Raw genomic sequence first — 26,154 nt, 5'->3', positions numbered from 1 at the left:
GTGGGAAAAAAGTACGGAGGCTTCTCAGAACATTGAAAACAGAACTGTGACATGATCCAGCAATTCTACGCCTGGATGTGTATCCGGAAAAAAAAAACAAGCACTAATTTGAAAAAAAAAAAAAAAATGCATACATCCCAGTGTTCATAGCAGCATTATTTACAATAGCCAAGACACAGAAGCAACCCAAGTGTCCCAGCACCAGTCAATGGATAAGGAAGATGTGGCACACACATATATAGTGGGATATTACTCAGCCATAAAAAGAATGAAATAATGCTATTTACAGCAACATGGAGGGTATTATGGTAAGTGAAATAAGAACAAGAAAGACAAATACTGTATGATGTCACTAATACGTGGAATCTTAAAATTCCCACAAACTATTGAGCTTAATAAGAAAGAAGCAGATGCAAAGAAATAGAGAACAAGCTGGTGGTTACTCTTGGGGGTGGGGGAGCGGGGGTGTAAGACAGGCTAAGACATATCCTACAACACGGGGAACACGGCTGGTGTTTTATGATAACTAAGTGGACTGTAGCCTTTAAAATTGTCCAAAGAATTAAAAACAAGGGGAAAATATAAGCTGCAAGAGCAAACGGAGGACTTCTGTTCTCCTGGATGAGAAGCTGATCTGGACTAAAATTGCAAATCCAGGTCCGCTCTCATTTCGTCATCCTTTTACCTACTACATGCAGAGAATCGTCTTTAAGTTAGAGGTACAGAAAATTAGAGAAGATTCAAAGAACCAAAAGAGGCATAAAAATGGAAACTAAATGCCATTGTAAAAGCCATGAAATTGCTTAGTACCAAAGAAAAGATCATATCTTCCTAACCTTCCAGTAATGGGAAAGGTTATCATCAAAAGGGCAGTGATATGGTCTTATTTTTGTTTGCTTAATGATTTCTGCTCTAATTTTTATTTCTTTTCTTCTGCATACTTCAGTTTTTAATAATTTTTGTTTTTGCTGTGTTATTTTTGGCTGCGCTGGGACTTCGCTCCTGTGCATGGCTTTCTCAGGTTGCGGTGGGTGAGGGCTGCCCTTCCCTGCAGGGTGAGGTTTCTCGTCGTGCTGGCTTGTCTTGTTCCGAGCGTAGGCCCTCGGCACACAGGCTCCGTGGTTGTGGCGGATGGGCTCAGTTGCTCCTCGGCTTGTGGGATCTTCCCAGCCCAAGAATCGAACCTGTGTCCCCTGCGTTGGCAGGCAGATTCTTATCCACCACACCACCAGGGAGGTCCGATATGGTCTTATAAACAGCAGTAGAGGAAAAGCCTTAAATTTAGCAAAATTAAGCTCAAGAGCAAACTTTTAGTTAAAAAAATTAAACAGTGACTTTAAAGTCAGTAATAGGAGGAAGCTGCCCTCTTTAATTTAGGCAGATGTCCTGCCCTTTGTTGGAAGTCTAGAAACAGATCACTGTTTCCAGCTGTTCAGGTAAATAGGGTACTCTTTGGTCTGAATATGATATTAGATACTAACAGCATTTTAGCAAGTCTATAAAATATCAGTGACTGTTTTGTGGTCCTAACATATAAATATGACAGTAGATTTGGACTTGGGTTCCCAAAGGGAAATTAAATCCATCAAAAGCAACGAAGAATCCCAGCTGGCAGAAGCAGCACTTGACAGATTCAAATAAGACAGGGTTTTCCTGTAATATATTCTGTTCTGAACCTTTGTTTCAGCTTTAACATTTCTATTTCTTTAAATGCTATTTCAGCCAGTCCACCTGCATCAAACGAATAATAGCTTTTCATAAGTAGTAGCAGTTTTTTTTCTGCATGTAGATAAGAGGAGTGGCCCACCTTTAGGAGCAGTGTTTTTTCTCTAGACTCAGACTCCTCTTTTTTTCCATGGGAATTAATTACTGGTGCTTTCAGAGCTTTGCTTTTATGTACTATGTATATTGGAGGCACACTGTCCTTAGCGTTTGTTTCCGTTTATAAAGAATACAATTAGCCTTTTTAATGTTTAGTTCAGTCACAATTAAAGCTCCCCTAATGGTTAGGGATTGGTCTTTCCAGGGCTGAGAAGGTGTTTTTAATTATTCATTCCTCCGTTTGTTTCTTACAGCCGCCTCAGCTGTGCTTTATTATTCAAAGGTTAATGCAAACCAAGAAGTGGGTAAATTAAATCGGCTCGGCAGCCCTCAGAGGCGGCAGCCCCTGGAAGATGGAGATGGGCAGTGAAAGTTACTTCTCCCACTGCAGCCCTGCCAAAAGCAGAGCCCCGAAACCCCTCAAAGGCAGCCCACATCGACGGGAACTATTCGGGGACCCTGCAGATTGGTGGTTCTTAAGTACACATCTTCAATAAAATCTGTGTTTTGCTTACAAAGAGAGAAGGCAGTGGCCAAAATCAGAAGGATAATCATAGCTTCTGTTGAAAATGGATGTAGATGCCATGACTAATGAACTTTGTATAAGAGTGAATCAGCAAGTTGGCAAAGATGGTTTAGATGATCTTATTTGCAAGACGGAAATAGAGACACGGGGTAGAGAACAAACATATGGACACCAAGCGGGGAAGGAGGGCGGGATGAATTGGGAGTTGGGATTGACATCTCTACACCATTGATACTGTGTATGAAACTAATGAGAACCTCCTGTGCAGCACAAGAGCTCTACTCTGCTCCGTGATGACCAAAATGGGAAGGAAATCCATAAAAGAGGGAAACATAGGGCTTCTCTGGTGGCTCAGATGGTAAAGAGTCTGCCTACAATGCGGGAGACCCAGGTTCTGTCCCTGGGTTGGGGAGATCCCCTGGAGAAGGCAGTGGCACCCCACTCCAGTGTTCTTGCCTGGAAAATCCCATGGACGGAGGAGCCTTGTGGGCTACAATCCGTGGGGTAACAAAGAGTCGGACACGATTGAGCGACTTCACTTCACTTCATAGCTGATTCACCTTGCTGTACAGCAGAAACTAAGCCAACATTGTAAAGCAACTACACTCCAATAAGAATTCACTTTAAAAAAGAGTAAATCAGCAAGCTGAGTGTTGGAAGTCACTTGTGTAAATGTTTTACAAGGGCTGACGGCAGAGTCTCCCATGAAAATGAGGGCATTCTGGACTGACCTTAGACAGCTGAGCAGTGTGGACATGTTGTAACCTGACCCCAGGAGCCAAGCAGGGAGCAAAGTGTTTCCAGAGCTTCTCATTTGCTTCCCTTTGAAGAATGTGTGTTCTTTTCAGCTACGGAATCAGAATTGTATAGACTCCTAAGGATGCCTGATCGCCATAAGGGCTCAGATGACGTAGGGGTGAGGTTTCGTGAGCACGCTAGCCGTCAAAGAGGAGCTTCTGAGTCTTCTGTTGCTGCTCCATGCTCCCTCCTCCACCAGGCTGTTGCGTGTGGGCTGACCTCTTAAATTCACTGGAGATGACCAGACTAAGTAAAGTAAATCAGAGAAGACAAATACCATGTGTTATCACTCATACGTGGAATCTAACTTTTTTTTAATGGTACAAATGAACGTTTTTTACAAAACAGAAACAGACTCACACACACTTAGAGCGACTGTGTGGTCATCAAAGCGGGGAGGTGAGGGAAGTGGTAAACGGGGCTGGAATTTACACATATGTATAGAATAGATAACCAGAGGGCACCTGCTGTGTGGCAGAGGGAACTCTGCCTAACATTCTGAAAAAGATAGGTACTGAGATATGTTTAGCTGAACCACTTTGCCGTATGCCTGAAACCAGCACACCATTGTAAATCAACTCTATGCAGATAAAAGTATAAAAGACCTTCATGTCCAGCTGGGACGCACCTGTGCCAGGAGCCCCCAGGGCCCGGTCAGACGCCCGTCTCCTGTCACAGAGTGGGTGCGACGGGTGCCAGGAGCCCCCAGGGCCTGGTCAGGTCCCCGTCTCCTCTGACGGAGCAGGTATGACAGGTGCCAGGAGCCCCCAGGGCCCGGTCAGGCCCCCGTCTCCTCTCACGGAGAGGGTACGACAGGTGCCAGGAGCCCCCAGGGCCCAGTCAGGTGCCCATCTCCTCTCACGGAGCAGGTATGACAGGTGCCAGGAGCCCCCAGGGCCCGGTCAGGCCCCCGTCTCCTCTCACGGAGCAGGTGCAATGGGTCCCAGGATCCCCCAAGGCCCAGTCATGTGCCCGTCTCCTCTCACGGAGCGGGTGCAACATGTGCCAGGAGCCGCCAGAGCCCAGTCAGGCACCCGTCTCCTCTCATGGCGCAGGTGCGACGGGTGCCGGGAGCCCCCAGGGCCCAGTCAGGTGCCCGTCTCCTCTCACGGAGCGGGTGTGACAGGTGCCAGGAGCCCCCAGGGCCGGGTCAGGCACCCGTCTCCTCTCACGGTGCGGGTGCGACGGGTGGGCTCATGCCACTTCCCTGTCTTCACTCCCGGGGCCACAGCCTCCTCTATCTTCTCATTGCTACTGATGGGATGAAAGGAAAGAAGGACAGATGATGAAATCTGTGCAGGTCACTGAAAATCTGAAATTTTTTTAAAGCACAAGCTTTATTTCATGAAATCCATTGTAGCGTAGTCGGAAATCCAGGTTTATGAGATTTAATAGGGGTTTAAGGAGGAAAGAAGTAGGTGGAATCATCTAAGTTGAGGCTCATCATCCCATCGCACCAAGCTGTGGTGAAGGTTAAAAGAAGATGATGCTTCTGAAAGGTTTTGTGAACTCCCTAAAGCCCTCCAGAGGGAAAGAGTATTAAATCATAACTGAATGTTGCTACCGGAAGACTGTTAACTAAGTTGCTAAGTGTGTGTCCAGGTTGGATTTTTGTTTCCTGGGAGCGTAAAGGCTCTTCTGCTTTCACTGGTCCCTGTCTGTCCGTGTAGCCAGTTCCCATCTCTCCCGACCGAGTGTGCGGGGCTCTGCTGTGCCTTTCAGTTCATCACCAGGGCCGCCATCCCGCATTCATTCGGCACTGAGCCCGGCTGTCAGAGCGCTGGGTGGGAGGAGACGAGCTTTTGAATCAGGCCATCCAGGGTGTGGACGTTCCTGGTGGCTCAGAGGTTAAAGCGTCTACCTGCAATGCAGGAGACCTGGGTTTGATCCCTGGGTCGGAAAGATCCCCTGGAGAAGGAAATGGTACCCCACGCCAGTACTCTTGCCTGGAGAATCCCATGGATGGAGGAGACTGGTGGGCTACAGTCCATGGGGTCACAAAGAGTCAGACATGACTGAGTGACTTTACTTTCACTTTTCACTTTCACGCATTGGAGAAGGAACTGGCAACCCACTCCAGTGTTCTTGCCTGGAGGATCCCAGGGACGGGGGAGCCTGGTGGGCTGCCATCTATGGGGTCGCACAGAGTTGGACACGACTGAGCGACTTCACTTTCTTTCATCCAGGATGTGAGACTCAGTTCCAGCATTTACTGTGTAACCTTGGGCGAGCCCCTGATCTCCTCTGAGCCTGAGTTTCAGTTAAGAGTAAGTTCACAGAGTGGCCGTAATTTGAAGGAATTTATGTTAAGGGTAATAGTTACCACCCGCTCTTTACCAGGAGCTGTACTTGACACTTATGTGTATTTAAGCCTCAGGACAGCCCCACAGGTAAACGGCGTTCCCTTCTGTAGAGCGGCGTGGAACAGGCCTGCACGGCGTCTGGGGTACGGAGATCGTACTCTGTCCAGGGTTTCTCTGTGTGATCCCCACTCAGACACTTCGTCGATGTCAGCCTCCGGTGTCCACACCACCCCCCCACAGCTCTTTTCCTAACGTAGGTTCTGCCCAGTGGACCTGCGTGCTGTCGCTGCTTTCTGGGGTGACGTGAAGTGAAGGTCGTTCAGTCGTGTCCGACTCTCCATGACCCCATGGACTGTACACTCCGTGGGATTCTCCAGGCCAGAACACCGCAGTGGGCAGCCTTTCCCTCCTCCAGGGAATCTTCCCAACCCAGGGATCGAACCCAGGTCTCTCGCATTGCAGGCGGATTCTTTACCAGCTGAGCTGCCAGGGAAGCTGCTCTCTGGACCACACTTTGAGACCCCCGGTGGCTCCATAACCTTTGACGGTGGCTCTCAGCCCCACGTGCTCGTTCAGTTCTGACTGAGTTGGTCTTGGGTGGGACCCAGGCTTTTTTTGTTAAGTTCCAGAAACAGGTCAAACTTGTTTTTAAAGCACTAGACTCCCCTTATCCTCATTCCCCCTTTATTCACTGAATATGTGTGCGTTCAGTCGCTGTCGTGTCTGACTCTCTGTGACCCCGTGGACTGCAGCCCCCAGGCTCCTCTGACCATGGGATTCTCCGGGATCTTCCCCACCCAGGGATCGAACCCACATCTCTTGCACCTCCTGCCTTGGCAGGCAGACTCTTCACCACTTCACCACCTGGGAAGCCTGTGTGTTGAGTTTCTTGGTTGAATCTCTGGAGGGGGCAGACAGATTAGTGATGGAAGCCTGCAGCTCCCGGGAGCGTCACAGTAGAAAACCCCCCAGACCCCAGGTGCTGTCACAGCCCTTAAGACCCTGCCCTGCCTCGGCTCGGGCCGGCGTGTTTGCTGTGCTCCAGATAGGGAGCCCGCTTTCCCCTCCCTGCTTTTTACCCCTCCCGCCCCCTCACTTGTCAGGTCCGTGCCTGTGGAAATCGACTTTATCTTTCACACAATACGTGGCAGAGGCGGAACTCAGACCTGGCTCTGTCCCTCTGAAGCCGTCTGCTGTACTGCTGTGCTGTCTTAATAGCCTAGTGTTCTATCCAGGTGTGTATTATTTTTCAACAAACACTTCTTAAGTCTCTGTGTGTGCAGTTTACTTTTGCCATGAGTCTTTTTTTTAATTTTTAGTTTATTTTTGGCTGTGCTGGCCTTCGCTGCGGCACACAGGGTTTCTCCAGTTGCAGCGGGTGATCGCTCTAGTTGCGCTGGTTAAGTTCCGAGTTGTGAGCCCCTCCTGTGCTCGCTCTAGTTGTGATGGTTAAGTTCCACATTGTGAGGCGCTCCTACGGTGGTTTCGCTCCTTGCGGAGCACAGGCTGTAGCGTGTGCAGGCTTCAGTAGTTGCGACTCCCTGGCTGTAGGTCACAGAGTCAGTAGTTGGGGCGCACGGGCTTAGTTGCTCCACAGCATGTGGGGTCTTCCCAGCCCAGGGATCAAACCCATGTCTCCTGCATTGGCAGGCGGCCTCTTTGCCACTGAGCCACCAGGGAAGCCTGCCATTAGCGTTTGGGTTGATTTGTTTCCTCTCCTCTGGGCTAACCTTGGCCTCCAGGCAGCGGGTGAAAGAAAGCGGTGACGGCGGGTCTTAGGGCACATGGCAGCGTCGGGGATGCAAAGAAAAGCACGCAGGTTGCAGGATACACTGAATAAGCCAGTTTACTTTTTTGGAGTAAATTAGGCAGCTCCATGAAGGAGCTGTTGCTCACCATTTTCCTGTGGAAGAAACAAAGATGATCTCAGCCAGTGAAAATGTGTCCAGTATATAGGAGGTATCTAACCTACTTGAGAAACAAAATTGCCTTGATGGAAACTCTGTATACAAATAAACACATAAATCTTAGCTCCCCTAAGAATCATTAACTGTCCTCAAGTTCTGCCCCTTCTGAAGGTTCAAATAGAATTTTCACTTTGGTATCATTTAAATGTCAGAAAGTCATAAAGCTGCCTTTGAAAAGGTACCAGGGAATCTTGCATTCTGTCACCTTCAGTGGTAACGTTTTGGAGAATTGCAGTGTTTTGAGAAGGATTTGGCTCCCTGTAAACTGCACCCGGGCAGCAGTGGCTTGTCTGCTTGTCACAGGCTTGTTTAACCTGCAGATAAGATCAGGAGGCACGTTAGAGCTCTCCAGCCTCCAGTCTGACTCTCGGGGTGGGCTGGAGATCTTACCCAATAAAGACGCAGTTCGTGCCTCCTGGGCTAGCTCCTAAATTGTTCTCACAATGCAGATAAGACAGGCTAATTCTGGAGGCCTGGGGACCTTCAGAGCTCTCAGTTCCCACACAGATGAGAGAAAATGCACAGGACAAAAGCAGGGTGGCAAGGAAAGGTAGTTTCCCTAAAGAAATGAAGAGAGTCCTCAAGGATCACTATTTCTCCTTTGAAAAATTTAAAGAGAGAGAGAATGTGGTAGCTGAAATAAAAATGGCTGTTTACCAGACCTGGATCTGCCCTGAAACCTGCCCAGGATGTGAAGTACAAGAAAGTCCAGGCCTTGCCTGGTGGTCTAGTGGTTAGGAATCCACCTTGCAGTGCGGGGGACAGCGGTTCCATCCCTGGTGCAGGAAGGTCCCACAAGCTGTGGGGCAGCTGAGCGCGCGCACCGCGACACTGAGCCCGCGGGCCGCGGCTCCTGATGCTGGAGCCTCCAGAGCCCGTGCTCCGCAGCAGGAGAGGCCGCCGCGGTGAGAAGCCTGCGCAGCACAGCGGGAGAACGGCCCACCACAGCCAGGAAATACAGACAGAAATCCACCTTTTAAAGAAGGAAAATCCAGGGCAGGCTTGCCCTCTGGTCTGCTGTGTCGAGCAGAGCAGTTCATGGGCAGTGGCCACGTGGCTTTTCCGGTCAAGTCTGCTGTCTGGCGGGCAGTGGTGAGGTGGGAAGAGCTGTCGCTGGGGTCAGACGCTCACTGTTCTTCTCTAGGTGTGGGCTGGGGCGAAGCAATCCACTCTGCTGACCCTTCATTTTATCACCTTTCAAATGAAGGCTTTGAATCTGAAGTGGTCCCCAGTGGAAGAAGAGCTTTTTCATTTTTCAAATTATTTCGTCCCCCCACCCACCCCCTTAGCAATGCTAAGAATCGCTGCTGCAATGGGTCATTTCTTCTGCAAGGAGATAAGAGTACATGGAAAAAGACTCAGAAAGATTGAGACTGACTCCATCACCCTATTGCTAGAGTCCTCTCAGCTCATGTAGGATTAAAAATTCTATAATTCAGTATTTTAACTACTGCTGATTGATTTTATGCCTAATTGTCTCAGTTGGTGGATTCCAGTCCCATTCTAGTGTTTGCTTCTGTGTGATGAAAAAGTTGAATTATTGATACATGGTTTCCAAAGTCTTTATAATTCTAACCTTATTTCTAACAACGCAGATATGTAAAATAAGATGAGGTTTTTTTTGACCCTGTAATGTATCTTTGTGCTTACAAGTGAGTGCCTCTTAAGGAAGTTAGCTTAGAAAGGAAAGTAAGAATATAGGGAGGATACACAGTTTTTTCTCTGAGCTCTTCCTTCCTGCTTCCCAGTTTCTCTGTTTTTACCTGCTGTTTCATAGTTATGTCTCTTAAAATTACGTCTGTTAATAATAAATGCTGGAGAGGGTGTGGAGAAAAGGGAACCCTCTTACACTGTTGGTGGGAATGCAAACTAGTACAGCCACTATGGAGAACAGTGTGGAGATTCCTTAAAAAACTGGAAATAGAACTGCCTTATGATCCAGCAATCCCACTGCTGGGCATACACACTGAGGAAACCAGAAGGGAAAGAGACACGTGTACCCCAATGTTCATCGCAGCACTGTTTATAATAGCCAGGACATGGAAGCAACCTAGATGCCCATCAGCAGATGAATGGATAAGAAAGCTGTGGTACATATACACAATGGAGTATTACTCAGCCATTAAAAAGAATACATTTGAATCAGTTCTAATGAGGTGGATGAAACTGGAGCCTATTATACAGAGTGAAGTAAGCCAGAAGGAAAAACATAAATACAGTATACTAACGCATATATATGGAATTTAGAAAGATGGTAACAATAACCCTGTGTACGAGACAGCAAAAGAGACACTGATGTATAGAACAGTCTTATGGACTCTGTGGGAGAGGGAGAGGGTGGGAAGATTTGGGAGAATGGCATTGAAACATGTAAAATATCATGTAAGAAACGAGTTGCCAGTCCAGGTTCGATGCACGATACTGGATGCTTGGGGCTGGTGCACTGGGACGACCCAGAGGGAGGGTATGGGGAGGGAGGAGGGAGGAGGGTTCGGGATGGGGAACACATGTATACCTGTGGCGGATTCATTTTGGTATTTGGCAAAACTAATACAATTATGTAAAGTTTAAAAATAAAATTAGAAAGAAAAAAAAAATTACGTCTGTTACAAAGTTGTGCACTCAGTGTAATATATCACATATTAGGAGAAATAAACGCACACACACACTCCTGAAAGTGTGCCTTCTTTGGTAACTTGTAGGAGGTTAGTTTTTGACTTGGCATACTACCTGGCTAGCTCCTGCAGGCCCTGGGAAATGCTGTGACTCTTAAGCGGTAATTATTTTGCACCGTTAACAAAAGATCCAAGGTAGAGGAGCAGCGACATCTAAGATTCGGTAAAAAGAGGAGTTAGAGGCGCTGCCCTGGTGGCTCGGTGGTGAAGAATCTGCCTGCCAGCGCACGGGAGTGCTTTATCGCTTAGTCGTGTCTGACTCTGCAACCCCATGGACTTCAGCACTCCAGGCTTCCCTGTCCGTCACCATCCCCTGGAGCTTGCTCAAACTCATGTCCATTGAGTCAGTGATGCCATCCAACCATCTCATCCTCTCTTGCCGCCTTCTCCTCCTGCCTTCAATCTTTCCCAGCATCAGGGTCTTTAATAATGAGTTCGCTCTTAGCATCACATGGTCAAGTGTTCAAGTTTCATCTTCAGCATCAGTCCTTCCAGTGAATGTTCAGGATTGATTTCCTTTAGGATTGACTGGTTTGATCTCCTTGCAGGCAAAGGGACTCTCAAGAGTTTTCTGCAACACCACAGTTTGAAAGCATCAATGCAGGATACATGGTTTGATTGCTGGGTCAGGAAGATCCCCTAGAGAAGCAACCCACTCCAGTATTCTTGCCTGGGAAATCCCATTGACAGACGAGCCTGGCGGGCTTCCAGTCCATGGGGTCACCGACTAAACTACGACAACTGTAGTCAAATGAATGTTTCCCCATGTTTGCATCCCAATCTGAAAAGTCTGATTAAGGATAAAGATCCTTCCCGTTTTTTAAAGCACTTTTTCACAAAAAGTAACAATTCATTTTTAGGGATACCTTGAGAATAAGCCCCAGACTCTTATGAGCTGGAAAGAAACTGTGAAATAGTAACGGGAGGAAACCGTCCAGCTCTGCTTGGAGTTTAGAATACACAGTGGATCTTTTCTTTCCTGTTTTCATTGTCTTTCCTTTTAGGATTTCACCCTTTTGCCTGATTCCCCTTTTCTTTTTTTAAAAATTTCTTGTTTTAGGTATGAGTGTAGTTGATTCACAGTGCTGTGTTAGGTTTGGGTGTACAGCAGAGTGATTTTGTTAAATATATTCAGTACTGCGACATTCTGAGTTCCTGAGATGTTACAGTGGTGTTGATGATACCGGTCTTGTAGGAAAAATTACTGAACAAACACGGGACCCTCGGGAGTCTGTGAGAGACTTTCTCTGTTGGGCCTCTCAAGAGCTGCCATCCTGGCTTATTCTCTCAGCACCCTCTCGGTGATCAGGGATGCCCCTTCACCATCAGGGCAAGTTCTTCTTTCCTCTGATCCAGATAATGTTGTTTCTTAACTCTTCTTTGCCCAGTATTAAAGGCCCCATAAACAACTTTTTATAATGCCATGTTTGCATAGAACGTTACTCCTGCCTTTAGGGGTAGAAGATGCCCTGGAGGAGAAGGCAGTTAAGACCTAAAGGACAAATAGGATGGTCAGACCTGCAGAGCATCTTCTCCAGAAGCTCCCAAAAGAGCCCAGGCCCCATGGAGTTTCTGTAGGTGGTTCCAGTACCACTGGAGGATGGAGTTGGAGGAGGGCAAGTTCAAAGCATGAGGCCAGAGAAATCAGCTAGAGCCAGATCTTTATGGACGACTTCGTGTGTGCCTGAGAAATGGAGAAGCCAGAGAAACAGGGAAACACAATCCCATTTACAAGGTTTTCTGGAGACTGTTCTTCCCTTTAGTGGAAGGATGGGAGGAAAGCAAGACTGGAGGCAGGAAATCACAGAGGATGCTTCTGCCGCCGTGAAAGTGACAGAGGACACAGCCAGGAGACAGGTCAGAAAGACACTAGGAAGTAGGGCTCGACAGGCTCTGTGGAAACTTAGAGGCGAAGGAAGGAGCAGGCCTCCCTGTGCATCACCAGCTCCCAGAGCGCACTCAAACTCATGTCCGTTGGGTCGGTGATGCCATCCAACCATCTCATCCTCTGTCGTCCCCTGCTCCTCCCGCCTTCAATCTTCCCTAGCACCAGGGTCTTTTCCAGTGAGTGAGGTCTTCACATCAGGTGGCCAAAGTGGAGTTTCAGCTTCAGCATCAGTCCTTCCAATGAACATTCAGGACTGATTTCTTTTAGGATGGACTGGTTGGATCTCCTTGCTGTCCAAGGGACTCTCACGATAGCAAAAATTAATACATTGTAAATCAACTACACAAAATAAAGCTTGGCCAGGTTGACTCTCAGGTTTCTGATCAGGTTAAAGATTCCATCAGTGTCTGGCAGGTCGATTATCAAAGGTGATCGATGAGACCAGCATGTGGGAGGTGAGCAAACAAGGCGGTGGAGGGTAGGGCCCCGAAGGAGGCAGACTCAGCATGTGGGAGGTGAGCAAACAAGGCGGTGGAGGGTAGGGCCCCGAAGGAGGCAGACTCAGCATGTGGGAGGTGAGCAAACAAGGCGGTGGAGGGTAGGGCCCCGAAGGAGGCAGACTGAGGAGGAGGAGGAGGATGCCCGTCATGTGTACATGGTCTCAGTAGCCTGTTTTCTAGTCCTAGGGTCTTGAAACCTTTGTTAGGAAACCACCAGGCAGTTAGCCTTTCGAGTGAGCTGGTGCGCTTCTGTGGGTGGCCACAGGCGGAACTGCAACCTCAGCAGCAGCCCACATTTGGAGACTTACTATTTGGGCCCTTCTCAGCCCATTTCCCAAGCTCTGTGAGTGCAGTTCTACTGAAATTTTACATTTCAGGTTGGTGCTGTGATGGCCCCATTTTACAGATGAGAAAACTAAGGCATAGAGAGATGACATATTTTCCCAGAGTCAAGTAGGCATCCCGGCTTCCCCAACGGCTCAGTGAGTAAAGAACCCACCCATAATGCATAAGACACAGGAGACGTGGGTTGCATCCCTGGGTTGGGAAGATCCCCTGGAGAAGGAAATGGCAACCCACTCCAGTATTCCTGTCTGGAGAATCCCACGGACAGAGGAGCCTGGCGGGCTGCAGTCCATGGGTCACACAGAGTCAGCTGTGACTGCGCACACACAGGTGCTCATGCAGGGGCGGGGCTGAGATGCAGACAGGCCTTGTGGCTTGGAGCCTGCCCCCCAGCATCAGCGCTGCTCCGTGCTACAGGCGTCTCCTGGCACCAGCCTCTGTCTGACCAGTTTACGGAAGAAGGGATCATTAAAAGCATAAAATACTGCAACGTCTGATGCTCACCTTTCTGATCCAGCCAAAGTGTATAAAAGCCTGTTCTTCCACGTCGTATAGGTCCTGACATATTAAACGCACCCCAGTCACTGTGGGTCTGCGCTGTGCGTGTGTGTGACCACGAGCCACGTGGACCTATTTGGATTTAAATTCACTGAAACTAAGCGAGGTTTCAGATCCACTTCCTCATCCTCACTGGCCTCATTTCAGGTGCCAAATGGCCACGTGTAGCTGATGGTTACAGCACCAGCTCAGGATGAAAACGTGAACATTCCCACCATCACAGAAAGTAGATTCAAGGCAGTTCTGTTGAATAGAAATATAATATGAAGCATGTGTGTAATTTAAAATTTTCTAGCAGCCACACTTAAAAAAGTAAAAAGAGGTAGGTGAAATTAATTTTAATATATCTTGGCCCGGTATACTCCAAGTATCATTTCAGCATGTAATGAATAGTAATGATGCAGTTCCCTTTCTTCTGCATTGTCATCAAAGTTTGGTGTTTATTTTATTTTCACAACACATCTTATTTTTTACTGGTATTATAAAAACTTTTTTTTGCACTGTGAATTCTTTTTTCCTTTATTTTTATTGAGGTATAGCTGATTTATAATATTTCATAAATTTCAGATGTACAACATAGTGATTCACAATTTATAAAATATTGGCTATATTTCCTGTGCTGTACAATATATTCTTTTTAAGTTTTTTTCATTTTAAATTCAATTTTTAAAGGTTACTTTCCATTCACAGTTATTACAGTTTTACGAGGCATTGGCTTGTGTTCCCCATGTTGTACTATAACCCTTGAGCCTGTCTTACACCAAAGAGTTTGCACCTCCTGCTCCCCCACCCCTGTGTGCCCCCTGACCGCTGGTATAACTAGTTTGTTCTCTATGTCTGTGAGTCTGCTTCCGTTTGGTAATATTAGCCATTTTGTAGTATTTTTTAGATTCCACATACGTGTGAGATCTACAGCATCTCTGTCTCTCTGACTTAATTCACTTAATGCCCTCTGAGTCCTTCCTTGTAGCTGCAAATGGCGACACTTGACTCGCTTCTATGGCTGAGGAATATCCATTGTGTACTGCGTCGTCTTTATCCATTCATCTGTTGATGGACAGTTAGGTTGCTCCTGTTATCCTGGCAGTTGTAAATGACACTATGAATACTGGGGTGCGTGTATCTTTTTGAACTAATGTTTTTGTGTTTTTTCAGCTATATACCCAGGAGTAGGATTGCTGGCTGGAAGGGTAGTTCTAGTTTTTGAGAAATCTCCACGTGCTGTTTTTCCACAGTGGCTGCGCTCAGCAGTGTGCAGATACCCCCTTTGTTCTGCTTCGTCACCTGCATTTGCTGTCTGTGTTCCCTCTGATGATGGCCATCCTGACAGGTGTGAGATGGTATCTCATTACGGCTTTCACTTGCATTTCCTGGTTAGGGGTGTTGAGCATCTTTTCATGACAGTACGTCTTACCTTGAGCCAGCTACAGTTCAAGTCCTCCATGGCTGCATAGCCACCATATTGTCCAACACCATTGTAGACACTCAAGCTAAGGTTTCTCAGCTGGGATGTATTAAAATGATTGTGTGACAGAGGGCTGTGTAGTTCATGGACCTCTGCTATAAGCTTTGGGATTATACGTGGTGCAGATAGACGATTTCTAAGATGATGGAGGTGGCCAGGTTGCCAAGGCTCAATCTGTGTATTAAGGAAATAATATTAGTGTTAAATACATTTTAAAACACCAGTGTCAAGCTCTTGATTCATCCTTGTCCTCCCCAGCATTTCTCCTTGGGGTTTACACACGCACACTACATGAGACAGAGAATCAGCAGAAACCTACTGTGTAGCACAGCGAACGCTGTTCGGTCTTCTGTGATGACCTGTGTGGGCAAGAACCTGGGAAAGAATGAGCGTGTGCGTATGTATAACTGAACCACGCTGCTGTCCACTGAAACCGACACAGCATTGTACATCAACTATACTGCAGTGAGACCTTTAGAAACTAGAAATAAAGCACAAATCTTTTCAGATAGTTTGTCACTGCTAGTATTTTCTCAAAAAGGCACATTTTGGCAGCATGAACCAACTCAGAGTGATATTGTTAATGGAGTTGTTTAATCCACTGTTAATGACTTCGAAGAAGCAGTAAAATTTGGAGTTCTGACTGAGAGCCAGATAAAACTTGCATCAGGCGTAACTGGAATATGCATTATCTGCAGACACTGCCCACTTTCTGGAGTGCCTCCTGCCGTCTGCTTTCGAGTTCCTTCTTTGGAGGCACAATTTGGTGACTCCTTATTACTTACATTATATAACTAACTGTGATGGCCATTCTTGGGAAATTATCTTTAAATGTCTCAAAGGGATTCTTAAATTACATCTTTGGATTTGGGAACTGCGTCTCTGCTCCTTGGTTCCTAGTTGTGTGCTCTCCCCTTTGCATTTTTTTTTAATTAAATTTCTTCACTTACCTTGAAGTAATGTTGTAAATACAAACCTATAATTTACTCGACTTTTAAGTCCTTCCTTCTAATAAACTTATCTGTTTGTGTTGCGTCTAAGAAAGTGTGAGTCGCTCAGTTGTGTTTGACTCTTTGCAACCCCATGGACTGTAGCCCGCCAGGCCCCTCTGTCCATGGAATTCTCCAGGCCAGAACACTGGAGTGGGTTGCCATTCCCTTCTCCAGGGTATCTTCCCAACCCAGGGATCGAACCCTCGTCTCTTGCATTGCAGACAGATTCTTATAGTCTGAGCCACCTGGGAAGCCCATATTTTTTTAATTAAATTTCTTCATGTCCCTTGAAGTAATGTTGTAACTACAAACCTATAATTTACTTTTAAGCCCTTCCTACTAATAAACTTACCATTCACTTTGGGTCTAATTATAGCTCAGGACATAACCGTGTGCATTATTTATCTGAATGAGTGAGCTTGTCTGGCAACAAGATGCTGTGTTGGCACAGCCTCACTGTCATCTGACCTGAATGTTCTGTCTGCACCTCACTGCCCCCTTCAGGGGAGGAGGCCAGTGGTCAGATGGGGCAGGAAGGCTGGGCCCCAGTCCTTTGAATTTTATTTCAGTACTTGGCGATGAACTTGGCTAACTGTGATTTTATTTTTAGTATTTAAATAAGAGAAATCAAAGCCTCGAAATGAAATCAAAGCCTTCTTCAGATCTGTTTCCTCCCATCACCTGGTCCAACTCTCCCACGTTCCTTGCACAGCTGCCCTGTTGAATTTAGGTATGTTTTTCCAGTTCATTTCTTGGAAGGCACTGACACCGATATGTATCCATAAATGATACAAAGTATTGTTTTATGTCTAGTTCCTAGGGTAGGACCACACAGTGCTGCAACTTCCTGTTCTCACGTGGCAGCTTGGTCGGCTTTTTCTGCATACTTAATATGAAAAATTGATACAGATCTAAGAATATGTTAATGTCTAATACCTAAGGAAGTTATGAAACCTCGTAGTAAACAGATAGCTCATCCTGAGAAGGAGAGCACCCCCAGAACCCCTGAAGCTCCTCCTGAGCTCTGCTCTCCACCCTCCAGTTGTCCCCAGGAGAGGCCTCTCTGGAACATTTAGTGTCTGTCCCTCCCCAGTTACCTTTCTTGTTTGTTTTTATACTTTGTAGAAATAGTGTTGTTTGGTGCATATTCCTTTTATACTTGCTTTTCGTATTCGTTAGGATATTCTTAAGGTTTCTCAATGTTGGTTTATATGTTTTCACTGCTGTGAAGTGTTCCTTTGGGTGAATTTACACCTTTTTCTATCAGTGGGCACTTCTGTCACTGCACGATTTTGCTGTTTCATAACTTACTTAGGCAAGTATATTCTGGACACGAGAATTTCGCCCATTTTATATGACCCCAGTTTATGGCTTGCCGTGTCACTCTCTTTAGTCAAACTGTAAAGCTTTTGACCTTTGCATTTAAGTGCTTAATCCATCTACAACAGAGGTTTGTATGTTTGCGTGCCAAGTCGCTTCAGTCGTGTCTGACTCAAAGCGACCCCGTGGACTGCAGCCCGCCGGGCTCCTCTGTGCATAGGATTCTCCAGGCAGGAATACTGGAGTGGGTTTCCTTGCCCTCCTCCAGCGGGTCTTCCCGACCCGGTGATCAAACCCACGTCTCTTTAAGCCTCCTACATTTGCAGGCAGGTTTTTTACCACTAGTGTCAACTGGGTGAGGTAGAAATTCAGTTTCTCTGTTGTCCAAAGACCAAACTGTTTTCTCAGCCCCATCAGTTCCAACATCTGTCAGATTTTCATTCTGCGTAGAAAAGTTTAAAGAGCTTCCTTAAGGTCCCAAAAGCGTCCTGGAGTCAATGTGTCCAGTTTGGTTTTTTAAAAATCTGTTGGACTTTTGGTTAGAATTACATTGAATCAAGGAAAAATTGACATCCCCAGGGTCCTGGGTCTTCCTACCTATAAACTTGGTGTCTTCATTTATTTAATTTCCTTGAGTGTATTTCAATGTGTTTTATAGCTTTCTCCATAAAAATCTTATATATTTTTCCTGAACTCTATTCATAGGTTCCTTGTATTTTTAATACTATTGTAAAAAGTATTTTAAAATGTATTTTCTAATATTGTTGGTGTGTTGAAATGCAGTTGATTTTTGTCTGTTTATCTTATATCCTGCTACTATGTTAAACTTTTATTAAATTTAGTAAATTGCACATAGATTTGGGTAGCTTTCTCCTGTGTACATAAATACCATAAATGCCAACCATTTTATTTCTTCCATCCCAGTCCATAAATACTTTGTTTTTCAATTTATGTCTTTCATACCTTGATGGATATGAGCTCTAGTACAGTCATGATTGGAAATGGATTTAGTGGGCATCTTTGTCTTGAGCCTCAATTTTTAAAGCATTTGCTTTTAATATTTTACCATTGAATATTATGTTGCTATGAGGTTTCTGGTATATGCTTTTTATCAAGTTAAAGAAGTTTCTTACTATTCTGAATTTGCTAGGAGTTTTTTCATGAATAGCTATCATTAAAATTTATTGAGTGCTTTTTTCTTCACCTATTGTGATTGTGATTTTTTTCTACTTTAATGTGTTGTTAAGTACATTACATTAATAATCTGCTGTTATTAAACTGTCCTTGCATTTCCAGAATAATCCCAAATTGGTTAAGGTGCATGCCTTTTTGGCGTCGTTTCATCTGTCACCGTACGAAACTATTCTGCGATTACTGGCTGTATTTCCCGCTCTGTGCGTCTCATACCTGTGACTCATCTATCTTGTCACTGCAGTTTTGTCCCGCTTAACCATCCGCCCCTCTCTCTACCCTTCCTCCCATTTGGCAACCACCTGTCTGCTCTCTGTATCTGTGAGTCTGTTCTGTTTCCGAACACGTGTTCTTTGGTTTTGTTTTCGAGATGCTGCATGTCGGTGAGATCCTGTGGCATTTGTCTTTCTGCGTCCGACCTGTTTCATTCAGCGTCGTGCCCTCGAGGTCATCTGTGCTGTCCCGAACGGCGAGATTGCCGTCTATATGGCTCAGTAATATTATACACACACACACACACACACACATAGAAACACACACATTCCATATTTTCTTCTATATTTAATACATACATTTGTTTTTATACCATATATAATAGTATTATGTATGTGCTGTGTACTAGCTTGTTTCAGTCACGTCCGACTCTTTGTGACCCATGGACTCTACACCCTGCCAGGCTCCTGTGTCCTTGGAATTCTCCAGGCAAGAACACTGGAGTGGGTCACCATGCCTTCTTCCAGGAGATCTTCCTGACCTAGGGATCCAACCCATGTCTCTTAGTCTCATGCATTGCAGGCAGGTTCTTTAGCACTAGCACCACCTGGGAAGCCCCTATATTATTATTTATATATATGCACATCTTCTGGGTATGTGTCCAAAGAAATGAAAACCGTAATTTGAGAAGAATATGCATCCCAGTGTTCACTGCAACATTGCTTACGTGGCCAACATATGTATAAATATATGCCATAGATGAAGTGAAGTGAAATGCTAGTTGCTCAGTCGTGTCTGACTCTTTGGGACCCCATGGACTGTAGCCCACCAGGCTTCTCTGTCCATGGAATTCTCCAGGCAGGAGTACTGGAGTGGAGAGCCATTCCTTTCTCCAAGGGATTTTCCCAACCCAGGGACCAAACCTGGGTCTCCCGCATTGCAGGCAGATTCCTTACAGCCTGAGCCGCCAGGGAAACCCATGTCATAGACACAATGCAATGCGTGTATATGTGTCATAGATATAATACATACATATGTATATCATAGATGTAATGCATATATGCATGTCATAGATATAATGCATACATGTCATAGATATAATGCGTATATATGTCATAGATACAATACATACATATGTATATCATAGATATATGTATATATATTTGTCATAGATATAATGCATATATATATATAAAAAATACGACGCCACATGTTCTTCATCCATTCGTCTACTGACGGGCACTTAGGTCGCTTTTGTGTCTTGGCCATTGTGAGCAACGCTGCAGTGAACGCTGGGATGCATATTCTTTTCACATCACTGTCTCCATGTCTTTGGATACATACCCAGAAGTGAAATTGTTGGACTGTGTGGTAGCTCTACTTTCAGTTTTCTGAGGAGCCTCCACAGTTTTCCACAGCGGCCGCACCAGTTCACATTCCCACCAGGAGTGCAGAAGGTTCCCTTTCTCTCTTCACGTCCTTGTCAACACCTGTTAGTTGCCGTCTTTCTGATGACTGCCGCTCTGACGGGTGTGAGACGATACCCATTGTGGTTTTGATTTGCATTTTGTGATTAGTGATGTTGAGCGGCTTTTCCTGAGCTTGTTGGCCTTGGGATGTCTTCTTTGGAGAAATGTCTGTTTGGGTCCCCTGCCCACCTCTTAATAGGTTGTATGTTTTTTTGTGTTGAGATGTATGAGTTCTTCATGTTCTCTGGATATTATCCCCTTAACGAATTTGTCATTTGCAAATACCTTCTCCCATTCAATAGGCTGCCATTTCATTTCAAAGATAGTTTCCTTCACTTGCAAAAGCTAGTTTGATGTAGCTTTCGTTTAGTTTGATGTAGAGCAACTTCACTTTCACTTTTCACTTTCATGCATTGGAGAAGGAAGTGGCAGCCCACTCCAGTGTTCTTGCCTGGAGAATCCCAGGGATGGGGGAGCCTGGTGGACTGCTGTCTATGGGGTTGCACAGAGTCGGACACGACTGAAGCAACTTAGCAGCAGCAGCAGCAATCCCATTTGTTCATTTTTGCATTTGTTCCCCTAGCCTGAGAGACACATCCCCAAAATTGTTGCTAAGACAGATGTCAAAGAGTGTACTGCATTTGTTTTCTTCTCGGAGTTTTATGGGCTTGGGGCTTACATTTAAGTCTTTAATCCATTGTGAGTTTAATGGTATAAGTGGTGTGAGAAAGTCCGGTCTGATTCTTGCATGTTGGTGTCCAGTTTTTCCAACACCATTTATTAAAGGGGCTGTCTTTTCCCTAGTGTATTGATGTATTCTTCCTCCATTGTCATAGATAATGATTCATGCTTTTTTGGTCTCCTGTTCAACAATGAAATTGTTGTAGATACGAACTAATTTCACAATATGAAAGAAGACATATCTTTGTTGGCAATAAAATCTTCTCAAGCACCTTAACAGGGTTGCCCACTTTGCTGCAGGGTGTGAGGGGATTTCTGGCTGATGTACTGTGAGGTCGGTGTGACAGGAAGAACACTAGAGGGCTTAATTATAATCTCGCTTTGCCTTCTGTTACTCGGGAAGAATGGGGACAGTTCAGTTGGCTCGTGTGGGTCTTCTTCTCGTCCAGAGTCTCTCTGCAGCTGGGGAGCAAGGTGTGCCGCTGGTAGCCAAACTTCCCGCGCTTGGCTGCTATTCCAGCAGCAGCATCTGACAAACTCTTACTTACTGAGTACCAAGAACAAGGCAGAACCTGTTCTTGGAGGACTTCCAGAGAGGGACGGAAAAGCAAACAGTTTCAAAGCACAGGTATAAAACAAAATGATGCATCCTGTCTTCCACAGACCACCCTAGCGGGACACTGGGTACATTAGCAGGGAGTCTTCGGGTGGAGTGAGAAAAGAAGATTCAGATGTGATGCTTGAGCTGAATCTTGTGAATGATGACCATTTCCTGATCTCCATCACCCTCATTGGTGCTTTTCGTTAACAAAAGCATTAGACTATTTTTTTTTTTCTTTAGCGCTCCTTCTAGCTTTGAAAATTTGTCTCTTTGACCTTATACCACCCTTTCAGGGTCTCAGAAATAATTTTATGCTTTATTAAACATTTTGCTGCAGTAAAAATTAATTTAAAAATTTTGCTTCTGGTCTGTGGTCCTTGGAATCCTTTGTTTCATGGGTTTGAGGTTATGAATGGCAAAACGGAACTTCTTGGTTCTGTATTACTTAGTAATACCAACATATTTCATTTATAGAATACTGACGATATTGACAAGTGAATCCTCATTTGGAATTGACCTATTAACTTTGGTGTGTTTTCTATGGAATGGCTCAATTTGTTGTTATCATAAATAGATATTTTTACAATTCCAAGCTTTCTATCATCTCTAAGCACATTTCATTTGTATGTCTTATTTCAGTGCTGGACCCAAAGGAGACAACATTTATGAATGGAGGTCAACTATATTGGGACCCCCAGGATCTGTCTATGAAGGCGGGGTGTTCTTTCTTGACATAACCTTTTCACCTGACTATCCGTTTAAACCCCCCAAGGTCAGTATGATGTATTCATCCATTTTTAGCTATATGTATTATCGCTTATTTTTATATATATATACATATTCTTCAGGATGCACACCTAGGGATGCATGTCTGTTCTGTTAGCATAGACAACTTCCCAGGACTGATTGTATGTAAATGGAAAAATGATTGTGTCTTCCCTAACCCCAACCTTTGACGCGCAACTCATTGTTCCTTCTCATCCTTTCTCGTATTGCCTTTTTTTTGTGGTGTATGTTTTAAGGTAACATCAGACAGCCTGTTAATGGGTGGAAGTAGGAGACGGGATGGGCTGGTGCCAGCTCCGGGGCCTGGAGATCCAGGCGTGGCCTGGGCTGAGGGAGCCCCTCCAGGAGCTGGCCTGGGCGCCGGCCGGGAGCCCCGAGCCCTGGGGCCGCCGCAGCTCAGCTGCCCACAGGGAGTGCACACGTGTCAGACGAAGGCGTGTGCACACACGTTAGACGAAGAGACCGAACAGTCGTGTCAGGAAAATTCAGTAAGGGAGAATGTGTGTTTGTCCATTAATAAAAATGATGGGCTGATGAAAAGTCATACATAAACGACTAAAGAAAGTCCGAGAGCCCAGCGTTGTCAGGAGGTGGGTGATGGAATTCACTTAGGATGCGATTATTCCCTTTAAGCATCTTCACATTACTTTCTGCTGCATGTAAGTCAGACGTGCGATGACTTCAGATCCATCCCCGTTCTGAAGATGTTTTGTCTTAGACTGGCGCTCAGCTGGTCGACAACATTGTGTTGGTTTCAGGTGTGCAGCGAGGTGATTCAGGTATCCACATACTTGTGTCTACTCGTTTGCAAGTTCTTGTCCCATGTAGGTTGTCACAGAATGTTGAGCAGAGCTCCCTGTGCTCTACAGGAGGTCCTTGCTGGTTATCTGGTCTAAGCATAGCAGTCATTCTCCACGTTGGAAATGGAAAGACCCAGAGAACACTGACTCTCTCTGTTGGCCACCAAGACAGAATTTTCCTTTGACCTGGCTTCAATTCTGAATGTTGTGGGTTCGAGTGAACACTTTAAAAAGCAAGGCTCGGCCTTCACCTTCCCCGTGACGTCCCAGGGTCCCCTCCCTGCCTCCCATGCCCCTTTCTATTTTTCTTCTCTTCTTTCCTCTCCACTGAGACTTGGCTGTTATTTTGGTATCAATGCAAGAAGTAATGACTGTGGTTTTACCAAATAGGAGAGGCAGGCAGAGAAACTAGGTAACTTGCCCAGCATATCCTAACACTGTCAGGACTGAAGCCAGGACGGCACACAGGACATCTTACCCAGGATGCCACAGCCGGCGGCCCCTGGCCCCCCAGGGCTGCGTTTGGTCCATTTCAGTGGTGAAGCCACAGTACTGCTGACCTTTATTTCCTCCTTTGAATGGGTGGGGACCGCGCGGCCTTCTCTTCTTTGCACCAGCCCCCGAGTTGTCTGCATACCTGTCGCTCTGCCAGGGACGTGCAGGCCTTTCCGGGCAGTCCCTTCAGTAACAGAGATGCCGATGGGCAGGGGAGCCAGGGGCTCGGATGAGGCAGTTGTGCTGCTCGGGAGCCCAATACAGTCTGTTCTATGAAACATACATCTCAGAAAAAGCGTGGGCATTTCCAGCTTCTGCAGGACAGAAGTGCATCGATTAAACAAAGCAAGGAGGGAAAGCAGGTAGGTCCGACAGTCCCATTTCTGAAAAGGTGTCTCTGACGGGCTCGGAGGAAAGGCCAAAACCAACAGGATGGAACGGAAACAGCTCAGTGGGGAGCATGTCATTGAAAATCAGAGCGAGGTCCTGATACAGGACAGGAAATGGAGACTTGCTCTGTTTCCATATAAGTAATAATGTGTGGGCTTCTGACTGAGTACAGTTCTGTGGGAACTGCAAGGTCCTGAGACCTTAAGCAGATACTCTTAGGAGCACAGTCTCTGGAACTCTGAGCCCATCGTGCAGTGCCTACAACGCCTCATTCACTTCCGAGCTCTTCGTTTTTAGGAGGGCACACAGGAGTAAGCTGGGGAGGGAAAGAGTTAGCAGTCTGCAGTTTCTCCACTGGCTCAAGCTCTGCATTGGGCAGCCGCGAGCCAAGCCGTCCCTCTTCCAAATACCCTAGTAAGACTGGGATTTTCCCTTTCACAGAGGAGAGAACTTACATGAGGCTTAGAGAGGTTTTCTAATAATAAGCAACCAGGAATCTACTGAACTTGGCCTCCAGGGACCATGTCCTTTCCACTGAATTATACATAGTTACCCTGGAGATGTTTACTAGGAAAAATAGGTCCTGGGAGGAATGTGATAGCTGTCCTTTGATGTCCATGGCATGGGTTGTGTTAGACTGGCTTCTGGGTGACTGGATGGGACAAAAATAGAAGGGGCGGGCATCAGTCATAGGGAAGCAGATTTCGATTCCCTTGGGGGAAGACCTGACCCATCGTGGGACAGCCTGCTTCTGAATAGCTCTACCTCTGAGAAAGGGCTTCCCTTTCCTGGGAGTGTTCAAAGCAAACAGCTGAACTGGAACCTGTCAAGAAGATTGCCAGAAAAAAATTAAATCCCTCCAGCGGATAAATCTGCTTAGACAATCCATGAGGACAAAGGAAAATCAAACTTTGGGTATTGGATCATCATTTAAGTGCACAGGTACTAGAAACCTGAAGGAAGTTTTAAAAGAAATTGTCACCAGCTAATTTGTCGGTTTTAGAAGTCAGATTTTGTGGACAGAAGTATGACTTGAAGGGGGAAAGTTGGCACGTGTCTTGAAAGCTTTTCACTAAGACAGACTCACTCACTAATAATTCGGAAGTGCCATGCCCGGCCTTTCAGGTCTCCTGTTGCTCTCAACAGCGCATGTCTGGGGTTAAGTCTTGCTTTAGGTGGCGCTAGTGGTAAAGAACCCGCCTGCCAGTGCAGGAGACATAAGAGACGAGGGCTCGATACCTGGGTCGGGAAGATCCCCTGGAGGAGGGCTTGGCTGCCCACTCCAGTCTTCTTCCTGGAGAATCCCACGGACAGGGGAGCCTGGCAGGCTCTAGTCCATTGGATTGCAGAAAGCCGGACAGGACTGAGGTGACTTAGCATGCACGCACGCACTGGCTTTTATTTCTCTGTTGCCTTCATCCTTTTTTCTTTTTCCAACAACCTTAGGCACACGCTTGGATTTATGTAACATTTTCTGATACCCTCAAGAGTGAACCAGGGTAGCTGTACTTGTCAGAGAAAATGGTGAGAGAGAGCAGAGGCTCACGAATAAATCTGACTGCCCATCTGCGTGCATGCTAAGTCACTTGAGTCGCGGACAACCCCATGGCCCTATGGACTGTAGCCCCCCAGGCTCCTCTGTCCAGGGGATTCCCCAGGCAAGAATACTGGAGTGGGTTGATTGGCTATCTATTTGTTATCAGGTATCTACCGTAAAATGAACCTTTATGCCTGTAGCATGACAGAATCCCTGAGGTCCCTTTTCCCAAACTCTCAGACTGGGAATCGTTACTGAGAACTTGTAAATACTTCAGTGCTCAACTTTATCACTTAAAGGTCACTGGGGTGACATGGATGTACCTTCTTGCCGTGGGAACGTTTGGGGAGTAGAGCGTCATCAGTTTGAACATCCCACATTCTAGTACCTAATTTTTCACGATTTCAGATGAATCATTCCAATCATTTCTTCCAGAATTCCCCAAAATTCTAATAAGGCAAGCAAAACAAATGTTTAATGAAGTATGTAATGTTATTACACTTCATATTCTAGTTTTACTTGGAGAAGGAAATGGCAACCCACTGCAGTATTCTTGCCTGGGAAATCCCATTGACAGAGGAGCCTGGTGGGCTTCAGACAGTCCATGGGGTTGCAAAAGAGTCAGACATGACCTCGCAACTAAACAGCAAACATGACCAGTTTTAAATTAGTCAAGTCCTGGTTGTACTTTCAAATGCTGTGTCTCAGTACTAAGTCTTGGTACGCTGATTTTCTTTCATCAGTATGTTCATGCCTCTCTTCCTAAATCTGCAGCGTCTGTTTCATGACCCTAGTAGCCGTATCTAATGCCAAGTCTTTAGCTGAATACTTCA

General features: G+C 45.9%; 1 protein-coding gene across 3 annotated transcripts in view; it reads left to right on the top strand.

The window, feature by feature from the left end:
* UBE2E2 (ubiquitin conjugating enzyme E2 E2) overlaps positions 1-26,154 on the top strand; it is a 373,873-nt gene that overhangs the window by 266,446 nt on the left and 81,273 nt on the right. For all 3 annotated transcript variants that reach the window (NM_001191190.2, XM_024986323.2, XM_024986324.2), the window contains one exon: positions 21,953-22,085. In NM_001191190.2, the coding sequence (NP_001178119.1) occupies positions 21,953-22,085 (133 nt within the window). The remainder of the gene's footprint in view (positions 1-21,952; positions 22,086-26,154) is intronic.

The sequence above is a fragment of the Bos taurus genome, chromosome 27 (assembly GCF_002263795.3).
Source record: "Bos taurus isolate L1 Dominette 01449 registration number 42190680 breed Hereford chromosome 27, ARS-UCD2.0, whole genome shotgun sequence".
Lineage (NCBI taxonomy): Eukaryota > Metazoa > Chordata > Mammalia > Artiodactyla > Bovidae > Bos > Bos taurus.
This window is presented reverse-complemented; position numbering and strand designations above follow the sequence as displayed.